This window comes from Bombina bombina, chromosome 2 (assembly GCF_027579735.1).
Source record: "Bombina bombina isolate aBomBom1 chromosome 2, aBomBom1.pri, whole genome shotgun sequence".
Taxonomy (NCBI): domain Eukaryota; kingdom Metazoa; phylum Chordata; class Amphibia; order Anura; family Bombinatoridae; genus Bombina; species Bombina bombina.
In genome coordinates, this window is record NC_069500.1 from 1,339,829,459 (window position 1) to 1,339,847,396 (window position 17,938).

General features: G+C 34.9%; 1 protein-coding gene across 7 annotated transcripts in view; it reads right to left on the minus strand.

Annotated features, from left to right (window-relative positions):
* The window catches only part of FGFR3 (fibroblast growth factor receptor 3), a 125,148-nt gene that overhangs the window by 50,702 nt on the left and 56,508 nt on the right, over positions 1–17,938 (minus strand). For all 7 annotated transcript variants that reach the window (XM_053704228.1, XM_053704227.1, XM_053704225.1 and 4 more), the window contains one exon: positions 2,408–2,577. In XM_053704228.1, the coding sequence (XP_053560203.1) occupies positions 2,408–2,577 (170 nt within the window). The remainder of the gene's footprint in view (positions 1–2,407; positions 2,578–17,938) is intronic.

Consider the following 17,938-nt stretch of genomic DNA (forward strand, 5'->3'; position numbering starts at 1 on the left):
TTTCTTACCTTGGCCATGTCTCTGAGTATTGCACACCTTGTGCTTTTGGGCACTCCAGTGATGTTGCAGCTCTGAAATATGGCCAAACTGGTGGCAAGTGGCATCTTGGCAGCTGCACGCTTGACTTTTCTCAGTTCATGGGCAGTTATTTTGCACCTTGGTTTTTCCACACGCTTCTTGCGACCCTGTTGACCATTTTGAATGAAACGCTTGATTGTTCGATGATCACGCTTCAGAAGCTTTGCAATTTTAAGAGTGCTGCATCCCTCTGCAAGATATCTCACTATTTTTTACTTTTCTGATCCTGTCAAGTCCTTCTTTTGACCCATTTTGCCAAAGGAAAGGAAGTTGCCTAATAATTATGCACACCTGATATAGGGTGTTGATGTCATTAGACCACACCCCTTCTCATTACAGAGATGCACATCACCTAATATGCTTAATTGGTAGTAGGCTTTCGAGCCTATACAGCTTGGAGTAAGACAACATGCATAAAGAGGATGATGTGGTCAAAATACTAATTTGCCTAATAATTCTGCACTCCCTGTGTATGTATGTATGTATGTATGTATGTATGTATGTATGTATGTATGTATGTATGTATATATATACACACACACACACATATATACATACATATATACATACACACACACATATATGTTTTTTTTAAATAGCACTGATGTGATGTTACAGCCAGACGTATAGGGTACGTCCTACAAAAAATGTCAGTTAGTGACCAAGGACGTACCCTATACGTCCTTGGTCCTAAAGGGGTTAATCAAGGCTGTAACATCAGTGCTATTTAAAAAAAATATATATGTGTGTGTATATATATATACCTGATCGCTTCCAACCACTTTCAAGGGGTTGCAGTGATGCCTTGCTACTGAGGAATCACTGTAATCCCTTTTTGTAGCCACCGATGCAGAGAGCGCCACTCTGTGGCCCTCTCTGCATCAGGCATTGATGGTACCAATCATGGTGGGTGGGAGCAGCAGAGGGGAGGCGGGTGGGCTGTCAATGTACCAGCATCCTGATCTGGTTGTGGAGCGTTTCTCCTCAGTAGGCGGGGCAGGTGCCTTGCCGCACATGTGGCGAATTAACGATTTATGCGGCCAAAGTTTTTGCATTGATGTCTAGGTGGGGGCATATTGGCTTTTGGGCAGGGGATCTGGGAGGGAGGTAGGATGTTGAGGGGGGGCAGCTACACTACAGAAAATATCCTATTTAAAATAAAATAAAAAAAGACATTTTGGGGGCCCAAGATGGCAGTAAATAGGTAGAGGGCGGTAGGTTTAGAGAGCTGTATGGGGGGTATCAGGGAGGTTGGGGGCTAAGAGGGGATCCAACACTGCAGATTCAACTGAAAAAAAGAAAAGAAAAAAAAGCTTTATTTTAGTACTCGCAGACATTCTGCCAGTACTTAAGATGGTGGTGACAATTGTGAGGTGTGGGAGGGAAGAGAGCTGTTTGAGGGGGGTCAGGGAGGGTTCAGGGGGTGTGATGTGTCAGGTGGGAGGCTGGTCTCTACACTAAAAGCTAAAATTAACCGTACAAGCTACCTAAATTAACCCCTTCACTACTGGGCATAATACAAGTGTGGTGCGCAGCGGCATTTAGCGGTCTTCTAAATTACCAAAAAACAAAAAACGCCAGTGCCACATATGTCTGCTATTTCTGAACAAAGGGGATCCTAGAGAAGCATTTACAACCATCTGGGTCATAATTGCACAAGCTGTTTGTAAATCATTTCAGTTAGAAACCTAAAATTGTGAAAAATGTTTTTTTTTTTTTTTATATTTGATCGAATTTGGCAGAGAAATGGTGGCATGAAATATACCAAAATGGGCCTAGATCAATACTTTGGGTTGTCTACTACTAACTGTTTATTTGTAATAGCAGATTTTTCCTGTTGTATCCCCACCTATGCTGAACATTTCTGTACTTAAATGCTGGTTAGAAAAAAAGACTATGTAAACAAGAAGGTTTAGATTAAATAATGCTCTAGTGAGGGTTGTGACAGACAGGTACTAAAATTTTCATTTGCCATTATTCTTTCTAAGTATTAGCTTTTGAGTAAACATTGCTAAATAAAATAATGAAGAGACTGTGTGTAAATAATTAGATAAGATTGAAGTTTGTTTTCCTTGCAAGCTCAACCTATTGTATTGGGTTGTAGTTTCAGTTAGCAGAAACAACTACTTCATATATAAAATCTACACAAGGAAACAATTTCCCATACATTTTAAACCCTGAAGCTTGTATAACAAATATATTTTATTATGTTAAGCATACAAATTCAGTGCATACCATATATAAAAATATATAGTGCAGTAGATCCTCCTCAGAATTGTTAATACAGAACTTTATTTAAAAGCTGTAGAGGACAAAACAGAAGTCTTACTTTGATGCCTCCAATCCGGTGCTCCCCTTTAAACTCCTTGCCATTCTTCAGCCAGTAGATGGTAGGCATGGGATTTCCAGCCGCTGGGCAACGGAAGCGAATGGTGTTAGCAGCGGGCACAGCAATAAGCTTTTTTTCCATTTTTTCTGGCTGTGTCCAATAAGGAGGCTCTAAAATAGAAAGAAAAAAAAAGTATTTGTTAAAACGCCAGTTAGCAAACAAATCTCAAATTTAATAAGAAATAATTATATACTTGTAACATTGCTGTATTGATATTCACTTTACTTTTAAAATCAAAGAATCTTTTCTTTTTTTGTGTTCAAATGTGTTTGGGTCGCCATTAAAAAAAAATAATCAATTTTTATAATTTCATAAGTTTCTGACTTCATCAATGAAATTGATTAAGAAACACTCAAGTGCAGCCAACAATTTTATAGAACGTCTATTCCTGAAACTCAAAACTACAAATTTAAACCAACATTAAAACGGGTATTGTGCTTAAACAATTCATTTTAAAAGGGACATTCCAGCCAAAATTGGAATCCACATAAATGTATTTCAGTTTTGAATAGAAGCATTTTTGTAATTTAAATGTATTCGCAAAAATGCTTCTAATAAAATCTATAGCACCGTGCACCAGCATTTTATACACAACACTTGCTCAGAGAGCCTAAGGTGTTTGTACCATCTGGTAATGACTCAATTTGTTAATTGCTGAGATGATACAAATCCCACTGGCGCTCTGAGCAGCTGCGGTATTTAAAATGCTTGTGCACTGATAATATCTAGCTATGCTTCACATGCACGTGCAGAGGAAAATGCTAATACTAAGACAGTGATAACTTACTAGAAGCATTTTTGCTAATACATGTATATTGTAAATATGTTCCTATTCAAAGATGTAATTCACCTATGTGCTTTTTAATTTTGACTGGAATGTCCCTTTAAGCTTTACATTAAAAATGGCTTTGCTTAACTGTTTTTTTTTTTTAAATAATACACATCACATTTAAATGCTCCTCTTTCACATGACAATCATTATAAACATTATGTCCCTTTAACTCTAGGTTTTATATAGAATTACCTCTCCCTTCTTATCTGCTATTTCCATTCTTCCAACAATAAGCATTTATATGGGCACAACAAAGTTAAAAAGGGACAGTAAAGTCAAAATTAAACTTTCATGATTCAGATAGAGCATGCAATTTTATACAACTTTCTAATTTACTTCTGTTATCAAATTTGCTTTGTTCTCATGGTATCTTTTATTGAAGAGTAAAACTAGGTAGTTCCATAAGAGCTAGAGTGTGCATGTATCTTTAGTACTCAGTATGGCAGCAGTGTTTTGCAATATTGTATAACAAAGTTACAAATAATGTTGCAATAAGATATACCAAGAGAACAAAATTTGAAAAAAGAAGTAAATTGGAAAGTTGTTTAAAGTGAATGTAAATTTTGATGCTAAATGCCCGGTTTTTAAAAGTTCGATTAAAAACAGGGGCACTTTAATTTATCAAAATTTACATTTCACTCCTGTCGTGAAAAAAAAACAAACAACTTTTAAACTTGACAGCAGCTCCAGCTTCCTCCGGTCGTTGCAAGCCATTTCTGATGTCAGAAATGATGGATATGTCATCCTTCAATCACGGCTTCCCCCCAGGAGAATCAGTGTCTGATTCAATGCTGTGATTGGAGGAAGCCGGATTCCTCATTTTAGACCAGGAAGAGGCTTTGCGACGGGTGGAGGAAGCTGGAGCTGCTGTAAAGATTAAAAGCTAAGGTTTTTTTTTCACAACAGGAGTGAAATGTAAATTTTGATGAATTAAAGTGCCCCTGTTTTTAATCAAATTTTTAAAAACCGGGCACTTTAGCATCAAAATTTACATTCACTTTAAATTGCAAGCTCTATCTGAATCATTAAAGTTAAAATTTGACTTTACTGTCCCTTTAAATTTCAACAGTTTACAATGGGTTAAAACAGTCACACATAATAAATAAAAACTACTTAGATACCACCATTTAGTGGGCTTTTTGCTCATATCTACATTAACGACTTTATAATGCACAGTCATTACCATGACACAAAGAGCCAGACGTATCATCCATGTGCGGGCAGATGCATAGATAGTCACCATGTACGCACGGCTTCTCCTCTGCATACAAGCGCTCCTGTACAATCCCGCCCCCTGCCCGCACACAGCCAATCACGCTGTCAATCTCCCCAGTCGGAAAAAATCTGAGAGAGATTTAAATTCTCCACCTAAGAGGTGGAGAACAGGGCAGGGAGGCAGCGGTCTGATGACCGCTGCTTTATTAATCGAGCACAAAGGAGTTTTTATTATTGCACTATTGAACCAAACTATGCATTTAAAAGGGAAACTTTAGTCAAAATTAAACTCTAAGACAGAACATTTAGTTATTAAAACCTTTCCAATATACTTCCATTATCAAAATGTGCTCAATCATTTTATATGCACACTTTCTGAGGCACCAGGTTCTACTGAGCATGTGCAAGAGTTCACATTATATTCATATATACATTTTGTGATTGGCTGATGGCTGTTACATGATACTCTCATCCCCCCCATAACATTAAAATGTGTCATAAAAATAATCTACAACTCAATTAAATTCAGACTATGTTATTGCATTATCCTTTAATCATGCATTTGTTGATTATACAATTCTACTGTATATAATAGTCCCTCAACCCCTTAAAAAGGATTGTGATTGCTATGCAAATATGCTGGCGGATTGGCTCAGAGTCAGTAGACTTTTTCATTTCTGAACCAGTAGAGTACTGCCAGCCTAGAGCCGACTTTAACAGTGTTTAACCCCTTTACGGCTATTCAAGCTATATAGGGCAATAATAAAACAATATGCCAAATTAGAACATTTTGTATTATTGCCCCTTTATTTGCCTATAACAGATACAATTATTACTGTGTTTTCTCTCTATACAGAAGCAGTCTGGACACTTCGGTAATAATCATAGGTGGGGAGGACTATTAAAAAAAAAAACAGCTTACAAAATGTTTGTTTCAGTATTTATTCAACAACTTTTACTACATTTTTGATCAATTAATTATAAACTTCAGTATACAAATTGGTTAATCATGTGACTTTAAAAATGATATAGAGAATCCTTATCTACAGCACATTTTCTTAAAGGGACAGTACACTGTAAAATTGTTTTTCCATTAATGTATTTTAAATGACTTGTTATATCAACTGCAGTGTATAAAATATCTAAGAAATTGCATGTTCATGCTTATTTGTGTATATGAAGTAGCTGGTTTTGTGCTTTGAAACCACAGCCTATTACAAGGGGTTGAACTTAAGGTAATATCAGATCTCATTATCTTATCACTTTTATGTACACAGACTTGCTTCCTTATCTTATATTTGTCTGGAACACCAAAGCTCAATACATAGAGAGAACAATGGAAAATTATCATTTTATTACTTAACTATCCTGCATCCCACTGAGAGTGTAACTTCTTCTGCTGGCTTTGTTTACTTAGGCTTGTCAATAGCATATACTCCAGTATCAAAACTTTCAGTATAGGTTGGGAAACCTCAAGCTAAATCAGCTATTTCAAATGCTGAAATATGAGTAAAGGAGCTACTTGCAACCAATTAATTACACTCTAGCAGGTAAAAAGAATCATTGGGAATAATTTAAAAGGGAGATGGTTTTTGGGTGAACTGTCCCTTTAATTCTTATGCCTGATATAGATGTTAAACACCAAACCTTTATCATCCACAACCATGTTTTATTCAGTATACTGATCATTGTTTACAAACTGCCTTTGCCCTAAGTACCTAACACAAATAAATGGAAAATCCCTTGCAAGTAGCCAAAGCAACAGCATGAAATTCCTTAACATAGTGACTATAGCATAGGCAAAAAAAAAAAAAACAGCACGCTGTATGCAAATACTGCAAATATTTACTTACATTGAAATATCTCCTGCGCACTGATTACAAGACCCAAATGATTGAACAGTTCTGGAATAGTGTTTACAGTGGTGCATTTGCATAGTTAACGCCTAAGAACAAATATTAGTATAAGGTAGCTCAAATTTTCAGATCGATAAACGTGTTAGATGACAAATATTAGAGTTTCACGAGAACAATACGTTTTATTGACTTAAACCTGAAATAGTGAAGTTTGCTTGCAAGACTGTATGTCATGGGATCTGCACACAGAAAGCGGATTCTCCTTTTACCATCATATTCTGTTATAATACATTTCTCTGTAATATAATGGTGTCTCTAAATGGCACTTCAAGGACATCAAACCATGGCAGAAAAAAATAAATAAAATGTCATTATAGTTTCATAAATAGTTCTGAAAATTATGTTTTACCTGCTACCCCTAGAGCAGTGTTTTTCAACCAGTGTGCCGTGGCACACTAGTGTGCTGTGAGAGATCCTCAGGTGTGCCGCGGCAGACTGAGAACAGTGTGACATATTTTTTAAATTTTGTTTGTTTTGATGTGACAGGCTCATCAGGCAGACAGGCAGGCAGGCATCATTTACAACCATGACATATTGACATTCATTCACAGACAATCATTATGATGTATAATATATGCTGTATTAGGCTACAATGTGTAATTTTGTAAAATTTTGGGATGGTGGTGTGCCACAGGATTTTTTTAATGTAAAAAAGTGTGCCACGGCAAAAAGAATGTTGAAAATCACTGCCCTAGAGAATTACTTGGTCAGTGCAAAACTTCATTTATACTTGCCCTTAACTTGCCACAACAATTTACAGAAGATAAAACATATTAAAGGGATACCAAACCGACATTTTTTCTGTCAAGATTCAGATAGCGCATGCAATTTTAAGTGACTTTCTAATTTACTCCTATTCATTTTTCTTTGTTTTTCTTGCTATCTTTATTTGAAAAAGTAGGAATGTAAGGTTAGGAGCGGTCCCATTTTTGGTTCAGCACCGGGGTAGAGCTTGCCGATTGGTTTGCTACATTTAGCCACCAATTAGCAAGTGCTACCCAGGTGCTAAACCAAAAATAGACCGGATCCTAACCTTACATTCCTGCTTTTTCAAATAAAGATAGCATGAGAAAAAAAGAAAAAAAACTGATAATAGGAGTAAATCAGAAAGTTGCTTAAAATTGCATGCTCTAGCCAATTTTATTTCTTTAACACACACACAGATAGACAAACAGATGGGGAATATAAGACAGTGGCATTAAGGAAGCTAGTTGCATAATTACAAGCAAATACAAGTTTCGTTACGGTAAAATACAAATGTTTTTATTGCCAATTACACGCAGAAGAAGGTTGGCAATGGATGGAACACTTCACATAATACATTACAGTAAGTTACCTTCAACAGGAAAGAAAAAAAGCAATAAAACTTAGCTGTGACATGACTTATTACACGGCTGTGCACAAGAAGGGCAGCATTATTCAGACAGTGGGTTATGCCCTGGACAAGATACAAGCATTACTGATATAGTCTAGCCATTTTTTTAAATTCTGCATTAATATCAGACTCCTCCACACAGCATTTTATTATGGACGTTTTATCTAAGGTTTTGCTTTGTTCCTTTTCCAGCATGAAAATATTCATTGCCCAGTTTCCCATGGCTGCATTCAATCATTATCTCTCAAGGTACTGGGAGTATAGTCCCAATTTGTAAATAAACTTTAAAAAGATAGATAATCCCTTTATTACACATTCCCCAGTTTTGCATAACCAACACAGTTATATTAACACACTTTTTACCTCTGTGATTATCTTGTATCTAAGCCTCTGAAGACTGCCCCCTTATTTCAGTTCTTTTTAAAGACCTGCATTTAAGCCAATCAGTGCCCTCTCATAAGTAACTCCACGGACGTGAGCGCAATGTTATCTATGGCACACACAAACTAAGGCCCTCTAGCTGTGAAAAACTGTTGAATGCATTCAGATAAGAGGCGGCTTTCAAGGGCTAAGAAATTAGCATATAAGCCTACCTAGATTTAGCTTTCAACTAAGGATATCAAGAGAACAAAGTAAAATTTGATGCTAAAATTAAATTGGAAAACAACCCTCAGAATGCACAGAATTGATGAACCTTCTGCAAAAAGTCATTGGAGTAATAAGGAATTTCTTGTTGACTTGTATAATATGCTCATCCTTCTATCTAATGTAACCGTACCTGATTATTCCCCTGTCTCCCCAACCCCTCCCATCGTATATACCCATTAATAATTCAGATGTAAAACGATTTGAAGATGTAATTTATTTTGTTTTGCATGTTAACTTTATGTAATTGTTTTGCTTTCAATAAACATTTAAAAAAAAAAAAAAAATTGGAAAGTTGTTTAAAAACGCATGCCCTTTATTAAATCATGAAAGTTTAATTTTGACTAAACTGTACCTTTAAGCAAGTTCTCAATCTTTTCACTTTAGTAGTGAAAAAATGTATTTTGATCGACCAATTTTAGCTGCCCCAGGCCAAAACCTGACCTGGGGGCAACTAGTTTCTCAGCATAATTATATTGGACTTGATGTTACTCTTTAGTATTTCACCAGCCCTGAGCCTTGGAACCATAGGTTCCCTGCATGCTGGGTTACATTTTATGAATAAAACAATTATGCAATTGGTTTCCAACTTTCCTACCATTCTATTCTCCTCCTCTACTTCTATCAAACCAATCAAGCCCTGAGACAGCGTGACACACTATTTGAGGACTGTTCTCCAGATCACATTATGAAAAACAAAAATGAGATTATCAAAAAGTACAATAAATATTTTCTTATTAATATTTTATTGATGCTACAGCCACAATATTTACATTTTCACAATTAAACTTGTATTTAGCGGTTTTCTTTAAAAGTATCAAGATTAGAAAATGATATAGTTTAAACACAAGAATGTTTGTTTCTTTTGCAAATGCAAATATCCAGATTTGAAATACTCTAGGATCATGACATTTTTAAATGTATAGGGAAATATGTTAAATAAAATAATCTTGTCTAAGACTTAAAGGAACATAAAACCCAACGATTTTTTTTTCATGAAACAGAAAGAGAATTCAATTGTAAACAACATTCCAATCTACTTATTTTATCTAATTTGCTTCATTCTTTAGGTATCCTTTGTTGAAGAAATAGCAATGCACATGGGTGAGCCATTCACACAAGGCATCTATTTTGCAGCCACCAAATGCTACTGGGCCTATTTAGATATGTTTTTTAACAAATAATATCAAGAGAATGAAGCAAATTAGATAATAGAAGTACATTGGAAAGTTGTTTAAAGGGACACTGAACCCAAATTTTTTCTTTTGTGATTCAAACAGAGCTTGCAATTTTAAGCAACTTTCTAATTGACTCCTATTATCAAATTGTCTTCATTCTCTTGGTATCTTTATTTGAAATGCAAGAATGTAAGTTTAGATGCCGGCCCATTTTTGGTGAACAAACTGGGTTGTTCTTGCGGATTGGTGGATAAATTCACCCACCAATAAACAAAGTGCTTTCCATTGTATTGAACCAAAAAATAGCTTCGATGCCTTCTTTTTCAAATAAAAAAGCAAGAGAACAAAGAAAAATTGATAATAGGTGTAAATTAGAAAGTTGCTTAAAAGTGCATGCGCTATCTGAATCACGAAAGAAAAAATTTGGGTTCAGTGTCCCTTTAAAATTGCATGCTCTATCTAAATTGTGAAAGAAAAAATGTGGGTTTCATGTGCCTTTAAATATAAAGGATGGGTAAATGTACATATATTACTGATTATTTCTGTGACACCACAAAATTAGTGCAAACTGATTTGCTCTCCCGATCACAAAAACAGAATGCTCTGTGCAAATGCCTCATTACCGCGCTGTGCGTAGATCTATAGATGTTATGATCTTCTGGATCTGTGTGTGTGTATATAGATTTGCTGCTTATCTTGTTAACCATTGCTCATATGGCGTTTGTTTACACTGAAATATTTTTCTTTTGAGTTATAGTAACATAATCTCATATTATCCAGCAGTGGACAGATGAATACTGTGCAATGCTTTAAAAGGAGTATACACGCCAAACCCCTTGTGCAACATTAAAGGGACACCGAACCCAATTTTTTTCTTTTGTGATTCAGATAGAGAACTCAATTTTAAGCAACTTTCTAATTTACTCCGATTATCACATTTTCTTCATTCTCTTGCTATCCTTATTTGAAAAAGAAGGCATCTAAGCTTTTTTTCTTGGCTGAGAACTCTGGAAAGCACTTTTTTATTGGTGGATGAATTTATGCACCAATCAGCAAGGACAACCGAGGTTGTTCACCAAAATGGGCCGGCATCTAAACATACATTCTTGCATTTCAAATAAAGATACCAAGAGAATAAAGAAAATTTGATAATAGGAGTAAATTAGAAAGTTGCTTAAAATTTCATGCTCTATCTGAATCACGAAAGAAAAAATTTGGGTTCAGTGTCCCTTTAAGGAAATGTGGAATAACACATTCTTGTGCTGCTGTATAAGTAGTAACATTTGTTGTCTTCGTGTTATTTCACGCCACTTATGTTCTTTAACTGCTATTGTTATAGCTACATTTAATTTAGCAGCATAAATAGCTACACATTTAGATTACATTATTAAAAAAGCAGATTCAAGATTTATGAGGTTTTCCCCACAGCCCCTGGAAAGGCTGGAGTGTCTCCTATTGACATCAGACCCCTAACCAAATCTATCCTACACAGAAATTGCTTTATTAGTGCATGGGCTTGAGTACACCTGTCCCTAATTGGCTACAGCAATTGTGAGGCTTTTTCAAAAGGTGTGTGTCCCTGAACTGTAAATACTTTTAAAACATGTATTTTGCATGCAGATCTTTTGCAATTCATCGCTTAAAGCAGTGATTTTTAACCTTTTTTTGCCGTGGCACACTTTTTTACATTAAAAAATCCTGTGGCACACCACCATCCCAAAATTTAAAAAAAATCACACATTGTAACCTAATACAGCATATATATATATATATACACATACACACAAACACACACATACTGTATGTATTGTGCTGTTATGCCATGCCTCCTACAAACTACCCCTGCACTGGGAGTAAAAAACAAGCAAAGTTTAAAAAATATGTCACACTGTTGTCAGTCTGCCGTGGTACACCTGAGGATCTCTCACGGCACACTGGTTGAAAAACACTGGCTTAAAGGACCACTCAATGCAGTAGAATTACATAATAAAAAGACAATGCAAGTACATAATAAAAAAAGACAATGCAATTGCACTTACTTGAATTCTAAATAAGCAGAAGATTTTTTTTTGACAAATTTATTTTTTTTCCCATTTTCTGGCACCATGTATCATGTGACAGACAACAACCAATCACAGACTAGTATACGTATACCCTGTGAGCTTGTGCACATGTTCAGTAGGATTTTGTTCCCCTGAAAGTGTGAAATTAAAAAACTGTGCAAAATTTGATAATGGAAGTTAATTGGAAAGTGTCTTAAAACTGCATGCTCTTTCTGAATAAAGAAAGTTTATTTTGACTTGAGTGTCACTTTAAAAGTGTCATTAGACACTTGCTTTTGTGTAAATAGAGGCCAATGAGAGAAATCAGTAACATTAGGTCTTCAAAATGCTGCAAATTGTGTAATTGGCTAATCTAATTTGCAGAATTTGGCAAAACTGTTTTTCACAGAAAAATAGTGTTTAATGAATTCTTAATTGCTGATATATACTATGCCTTTAAGCTGTATCCTTTATATGTAGCTGTAAACTACAGTGGTATTTTTGTAGCTTTGTGTACACAGATGCCAACACACACACCTATATGTACTCACAACAAACAGATATTTAATAAGAACAACTTCCTTTTCCCAGAGATTCAGCCATGTTGCAACAAGCCAGCAGCCAATCCCAGCTGAACTGCGGCTAACTTACAATTTGACTGCAGCATTTACAAAGTAATTGTCTTTCAGCTCATAGAAAATCTGCCAAATCAGCGTGCACGTGAAACAAACAAGGTTTTGTAGAATAGCAGTAATGGTTTTCTCTTTCTCCTTCTATCCTACTGGGTTTCTGAACACACAGGGTGATTTCAAGAACGTTCATTTTGCACAAATAGGGCTCCTGTGTTTCAGCATCATAGGCTTCCTTTCAGGCAAAGCAACTTGTGTATCTGAGAGGGATCATTTACTGGCAGCCTGAAAACTAGAGAATTCTTTTTTTTTTTTTTTTTTTTTTTTTTTTTAAGTCACCTGACCAAGGGTCTTGGAATTGCCAAAATTAGAAAATGGTAAAGATAAATGTGGGAGTCAATGGACATTGAAAGAAAAGCGTTGAAACACATTGAGAGTATTTTGTCTCAAAATAAATAAAGTCTAACCTGAAAATATTAAAAGCAGTAAAGAACTTTCTCTTGCTCACTGGCTGATAACTCCCACTACACCTCTACAAACCCAACAAGAGAAAAAAAAACACCTCATTCATATTCATTCTCTCTCCATCACTAATTAAAAAAATATGGAAGGAATCACCTGTATAAAATGTTACACATTTAAAAGGAAATAAAGTCACCAACTTACTAAACCTAGAAAGCATTTACCAATCAAAGTTCGCCATTGCAGTATTTGAAATTCCAAAGTTACGGTTGTACCTGGCATATTCCACTATATACAATATATGTGCATTACATAAAACATGATTTATTTTCCTTTCTTAAGCAGACAAATACCTTAATTTTAAGTAAAATGTTGTTTCAAGAGCCCTAGAAAAGACGAAAGTCAAATTCTGTAACCTAAGTATGCTGCAAAATACAGTCAGTCTACAGGGACAGTCTACATCAAAATTGTCATTGTTTAATAAGATAGATAACACCTTTACATACCCATTCCCCAGCTTTGCACAACCAACATTGTTATATTAATATACTTTATAACATTTAAAAAACTCTAAATGCCTGCCTGTTTCTAAGCCACTACAGACACTCTTATCACAAGCTTTTTATTAGATTTTCACCACAAGAGGCTGTTAATTTATGTGAGCCATTGTGCTCTCTCCCATGGAGTTGTGTATGACACTGCAGTAATTGGCTAAAATGCAAGTCAATAGATAAATAGCCAAGTGATCAGGGGGCAGTCTGCAGAGGCTTAGATACAAGGTAATCACAAAGGTAAAACATGTATTAATATAACAGTGTTTATGCAAAGTGTAATAAAATGATTTATATATCTTTTTAAACAATAACATTTTTTGATTTAATTAAATACAGTTTATTTCTACAAAAAAACATTTAGCCCTTCGATCAGTTGTAATCAAGAAAATGGGAGGAAAAAAATCAATTGCCTTCAAAGCAGCAGTACTATTAATCAGCATAGTGGATAGATTTTAATAAAATTGGTCGATCAAAATGCATTTTTTCACTACCACAGTGAAAAGATTGAGAACATATTAAGGAAAATTAAAAGAAGCAGCAGGAATCAAATGTAATTCTACTATAGGAGTCTCCTCTGTAGCTGTAAAAACAGTTTATTGTCAGTGACAGTGCAATCCTACTGCTGCAATATTCAGGTGTATTTAGTTAAATTACATATATGGAAATAAAATTGTAATCTCTAAAGAACAGTGACAAGCTCTCTCTCTTTTCCAACATAATATTAATCAAATAAAATGATATTGTTAAATGTTAACACAATTGTGTGTGCATGATCTAAACGGAGATTAAAATCTCATTAAAGAAAACAATGTTGCAATGCTAATAGTATCTCTTACACTAAGTGAAATTTCAGATTGTGAGGTTATACAGCAAACAGGTCTGAACACAAACTGATCATTTATTTTTCAGTTTTGAAACATTGCATCTCATTAAAAGTGTCATTATACAGTAACACACCTTAAACACATCCTGCCAAATATCAATATCAGATTATTATGTGCCTGCAAATTAAGATGATTCTATTAAAAAAAGTGTGTGTGTATGTATGTATGTATGTATGTATGTATGTATGTATGTATGTATGTATGTATATATATATATATTATTTTTTTTTTGTTAGAACAGAATATGTAGGAGAAAATTAAAAAGGCACATACACACATATACATAGAAAGTACTTTCAGACATTAAAGGGATATTAAACCCAAATATTTTCTCTTTCATGATTCAGATAAAGCATGACATTTTAAGCAAGTTTCTAATTTACTCCTATTATCAATGTTTCTTCTTTCTCTTGCTATCTTTATTTGAAAAGCAAGAATGTAAGCTTAGGAGCCGGCCCATTTTTGGTTTACCAATTGGGTTTTGCTTGCTTATTGGTGGCTAAATGTAGCCATCAATCAGCAAGCGCTATCCAGGATACTTACAAAAAGTTTTTTTTACCTTTATTTTCTTATTTGTAAGATCTGCTTTTCACTGTTTAAATAGCCACCTGTATTTAAAAAAAAAAAAAAATGGAGAAGAGGCAGTATCAGAAATCAACATCCCCCAGCAGGGAGAGAGCCCAGCACATATTCCTACAAAAGCTTTAAATACAATAAACTCTTATCAGCTGCTTGCTTTCAATGTCTCCTCCCTGTGTTCATCTTGCCAATTAAGGGGAGTTTAACCTATATATGATCGATATATATTATGTATATAATATTGATAATATACATGTACATTACAATATACTGTGAAAGGAGGACAGGCATAAAAGGTGGTTTGGGGATTTTAAAATGGAAAGAGAGAGTTCTAGCTTTATTTAGACATGTATATATGCACAATGAGGTATTTGATCACTGAAATGAGAGATAAATATAATCCATTTATAACCAGTTTAAGATGATTGCTAAACAAAGACACCACAATGCTACTCCCCAATAATATTTAGCCTGAGTGTGTCATTGCTTTTTATTTAAGTGATGGCAAACATCTGCATCAGAGTCTAACAACTAATGTGAGAGCAGTTAGTGTCTCAGACAAGCCACTACATTCCTCGGGTTACCGCTGGGGAACATCTTAGCTTGTGTCAAATCAGACGTTCTACACAAATGAATGTTTACCCACAAACCACATGCCATCTCTCATGGCAAAAGGCTGGCACCGTCTAACCCACAATTACTGGCTGCCTCGCCTCTTATAAAACTTGCAAAAATATTATATGTATGACAAGAAATACGTGTCTCAAGCAAGTTTAAAAAATAAAATGATGTGAGCAGGGAATAAGAGACTCTGCCAAGGTTGGAGGGTATTTCAACACTGAAAAGGAGATAGTACATGTTTAATAAAGTATTTAAAGCTATTGCTGTTGAATTTCCAGTAAAAAAAAAATTATTTATTTTTTATTTTAAAGCTATAATTACCATGAGGCAAGCGTACACACCTAATATATAGAGTAAAGCCCCATACAATACTCAACATTACGATCTACAAACTGCCATTCTGCAGCACAGATATAAAAATTTCAACATTTACAAAACATGACTTGTCTCTGCACAACAATCCATATAGATCTTCACTGGTTAGCCAAACTGAAATCCTTCAGTTACAATTGAGTATGAGGGAACAGTGAAGAGAATACTACAAAATAAGCATGGTTTCTAAACTTCAGATTACCCATTGATCATTTAAAACATGAATTTAAAGTGACATTAAAAAAAAAAATGCTACATATAAAATGTATTTGTGTGATTTGGTTTCTGAAGACATGTATTTTACTATGTTAAATAAAAAAAAAATAATAATAATAATAATAATAATACTAATATCATCCTCTTGCCTCCAGGATTAAACAAAAAATTCTCACTCTGACATACAAAGCCCTCAACTGCACTGCCCCCCCCCTATATCTCAGACCTTGTCTCCAGATACTCTCCCTCCCGTCCCCTTCGCTCCGTTCATGACCTCCTACTCTCCTCCTCTCTTGTTACCTCCTCACACCCCCGCTTACAGGACTTCTCCAGACTGGCTCCCATCTTGTGGAACTCTCTGCCTCGCTCCACAAGACTCTCCCCTAGTTTTGAAAATGTCAAGTGCTCCCTAAAGACTCTACTGTTCAGGGATGCAACCTACACTAACCTTTCTTTATACCATTTCCTATCCTCCATTGCTATCCCCTTGAACCCCCTTAGCATATAAGCCTAAGAGCCATGCTGTTTGTAGATCACCTTCTTTAGAGTTGACTACAACAGTGTGACTCTTGGCAGGGCCCTGTACCCGTCTGATCTGGGATCCCTATACATTTTTCCTTGTATTCCGCCTATGTTTATAGCGTTGCGGAATCTGTTGGCGCTCTACAAATAACTAATAATAATAAATCATATATTATAATAATAATAATAATAATAATTTTTCTTCACAGTCCATAAACGTCTGCCATATGGATGAATTGTGTACAAAATGCATTCTTCCTATTTGTTTCGAAATCACAATAAACCATTTTAACCAAACTTTTTTCCATGAAAAAATAAATAAAATATGAGAGAGAGAAGAGAGGAGGGTGGAGAGAGGAGAGAGATGGGAGAGGAAATATTATAAAATATTTATGAGTTTAATATCTTTTTAAAAGAAAAAGGTTTCAAAAGTAGAATTTTAAGAAGTTTAGGAGATATTTATATTCTCTTTATATACACGAAAACTGAAGTTCATCAAAATAAAAAAAAATTGTGCAACCAGATATCCAACAAGAATTTGTTTCCCATTAAATAAAAATAGAGGTGACTTAAGTAACAAGAAAAGTAATTGGGAAGCACATGAAACTGGTTAAGCAGAATTCATTATTTGTGAATGTGGCCCCTTGGAATGGCTAGTTCACATTCCGCTGAAAACACATGAAAAAATATATTTAAGTAACCTGTGCTATGGTTGGCAAGGTTTAGTTATAGAAAATGGAACACTGTGTGGGGTAATAATTTGCTGGCAATCTCCATCATAAGGATGGAAAATCAGGGATTGCAACAATCTTAGGCCACATTTTAAATATAATGTCAGCGAGATCTAAAAACAGAATAGACAACATAATCAAAAGCAGGTTTTGAAAAACACAAGTGGAATACCTTTGGTTTTATAGTTTACAATGATTTCAACAAAATAACTTCTTTAAAAAAAAAACAAAGGACCAGACATATGCAAAATAAAGCCAACAAGCAAAAGGAACCCGTTTTTGAGTCAATGCCATTATCTAAAACTAACCAACATCTAATTAGAAGGACATTACTAATTTAGAACATGAAAAATTGGACATTTATTATGTTGTAAATTAAGTTACTAAAATTAGTGCCTGTGTAAGTTTTATTCTTTTTAAAATTAGAAATCATTACAGTTTTATTGTATGCCAGACACCTTAAAAATTGCCGTTTTTTTTTTCTTTAGGTAAGTGTGGGCCAATCAGCATTATCTTCTTCCTGTTGGGCAACGTGTGCAGAATTCAAGGTTTAGCCCCACTTGCTGCAGCTGCCTATCAAATCATCTGATATGCCTGCTTTTAACAGAACATTGTATTGGCCTGAATTGTACGTCGTCAACTGCTATAATGATGATCTGTAACCAAGTTTGATCACAGCAGACTAAATGAAGGTTTAA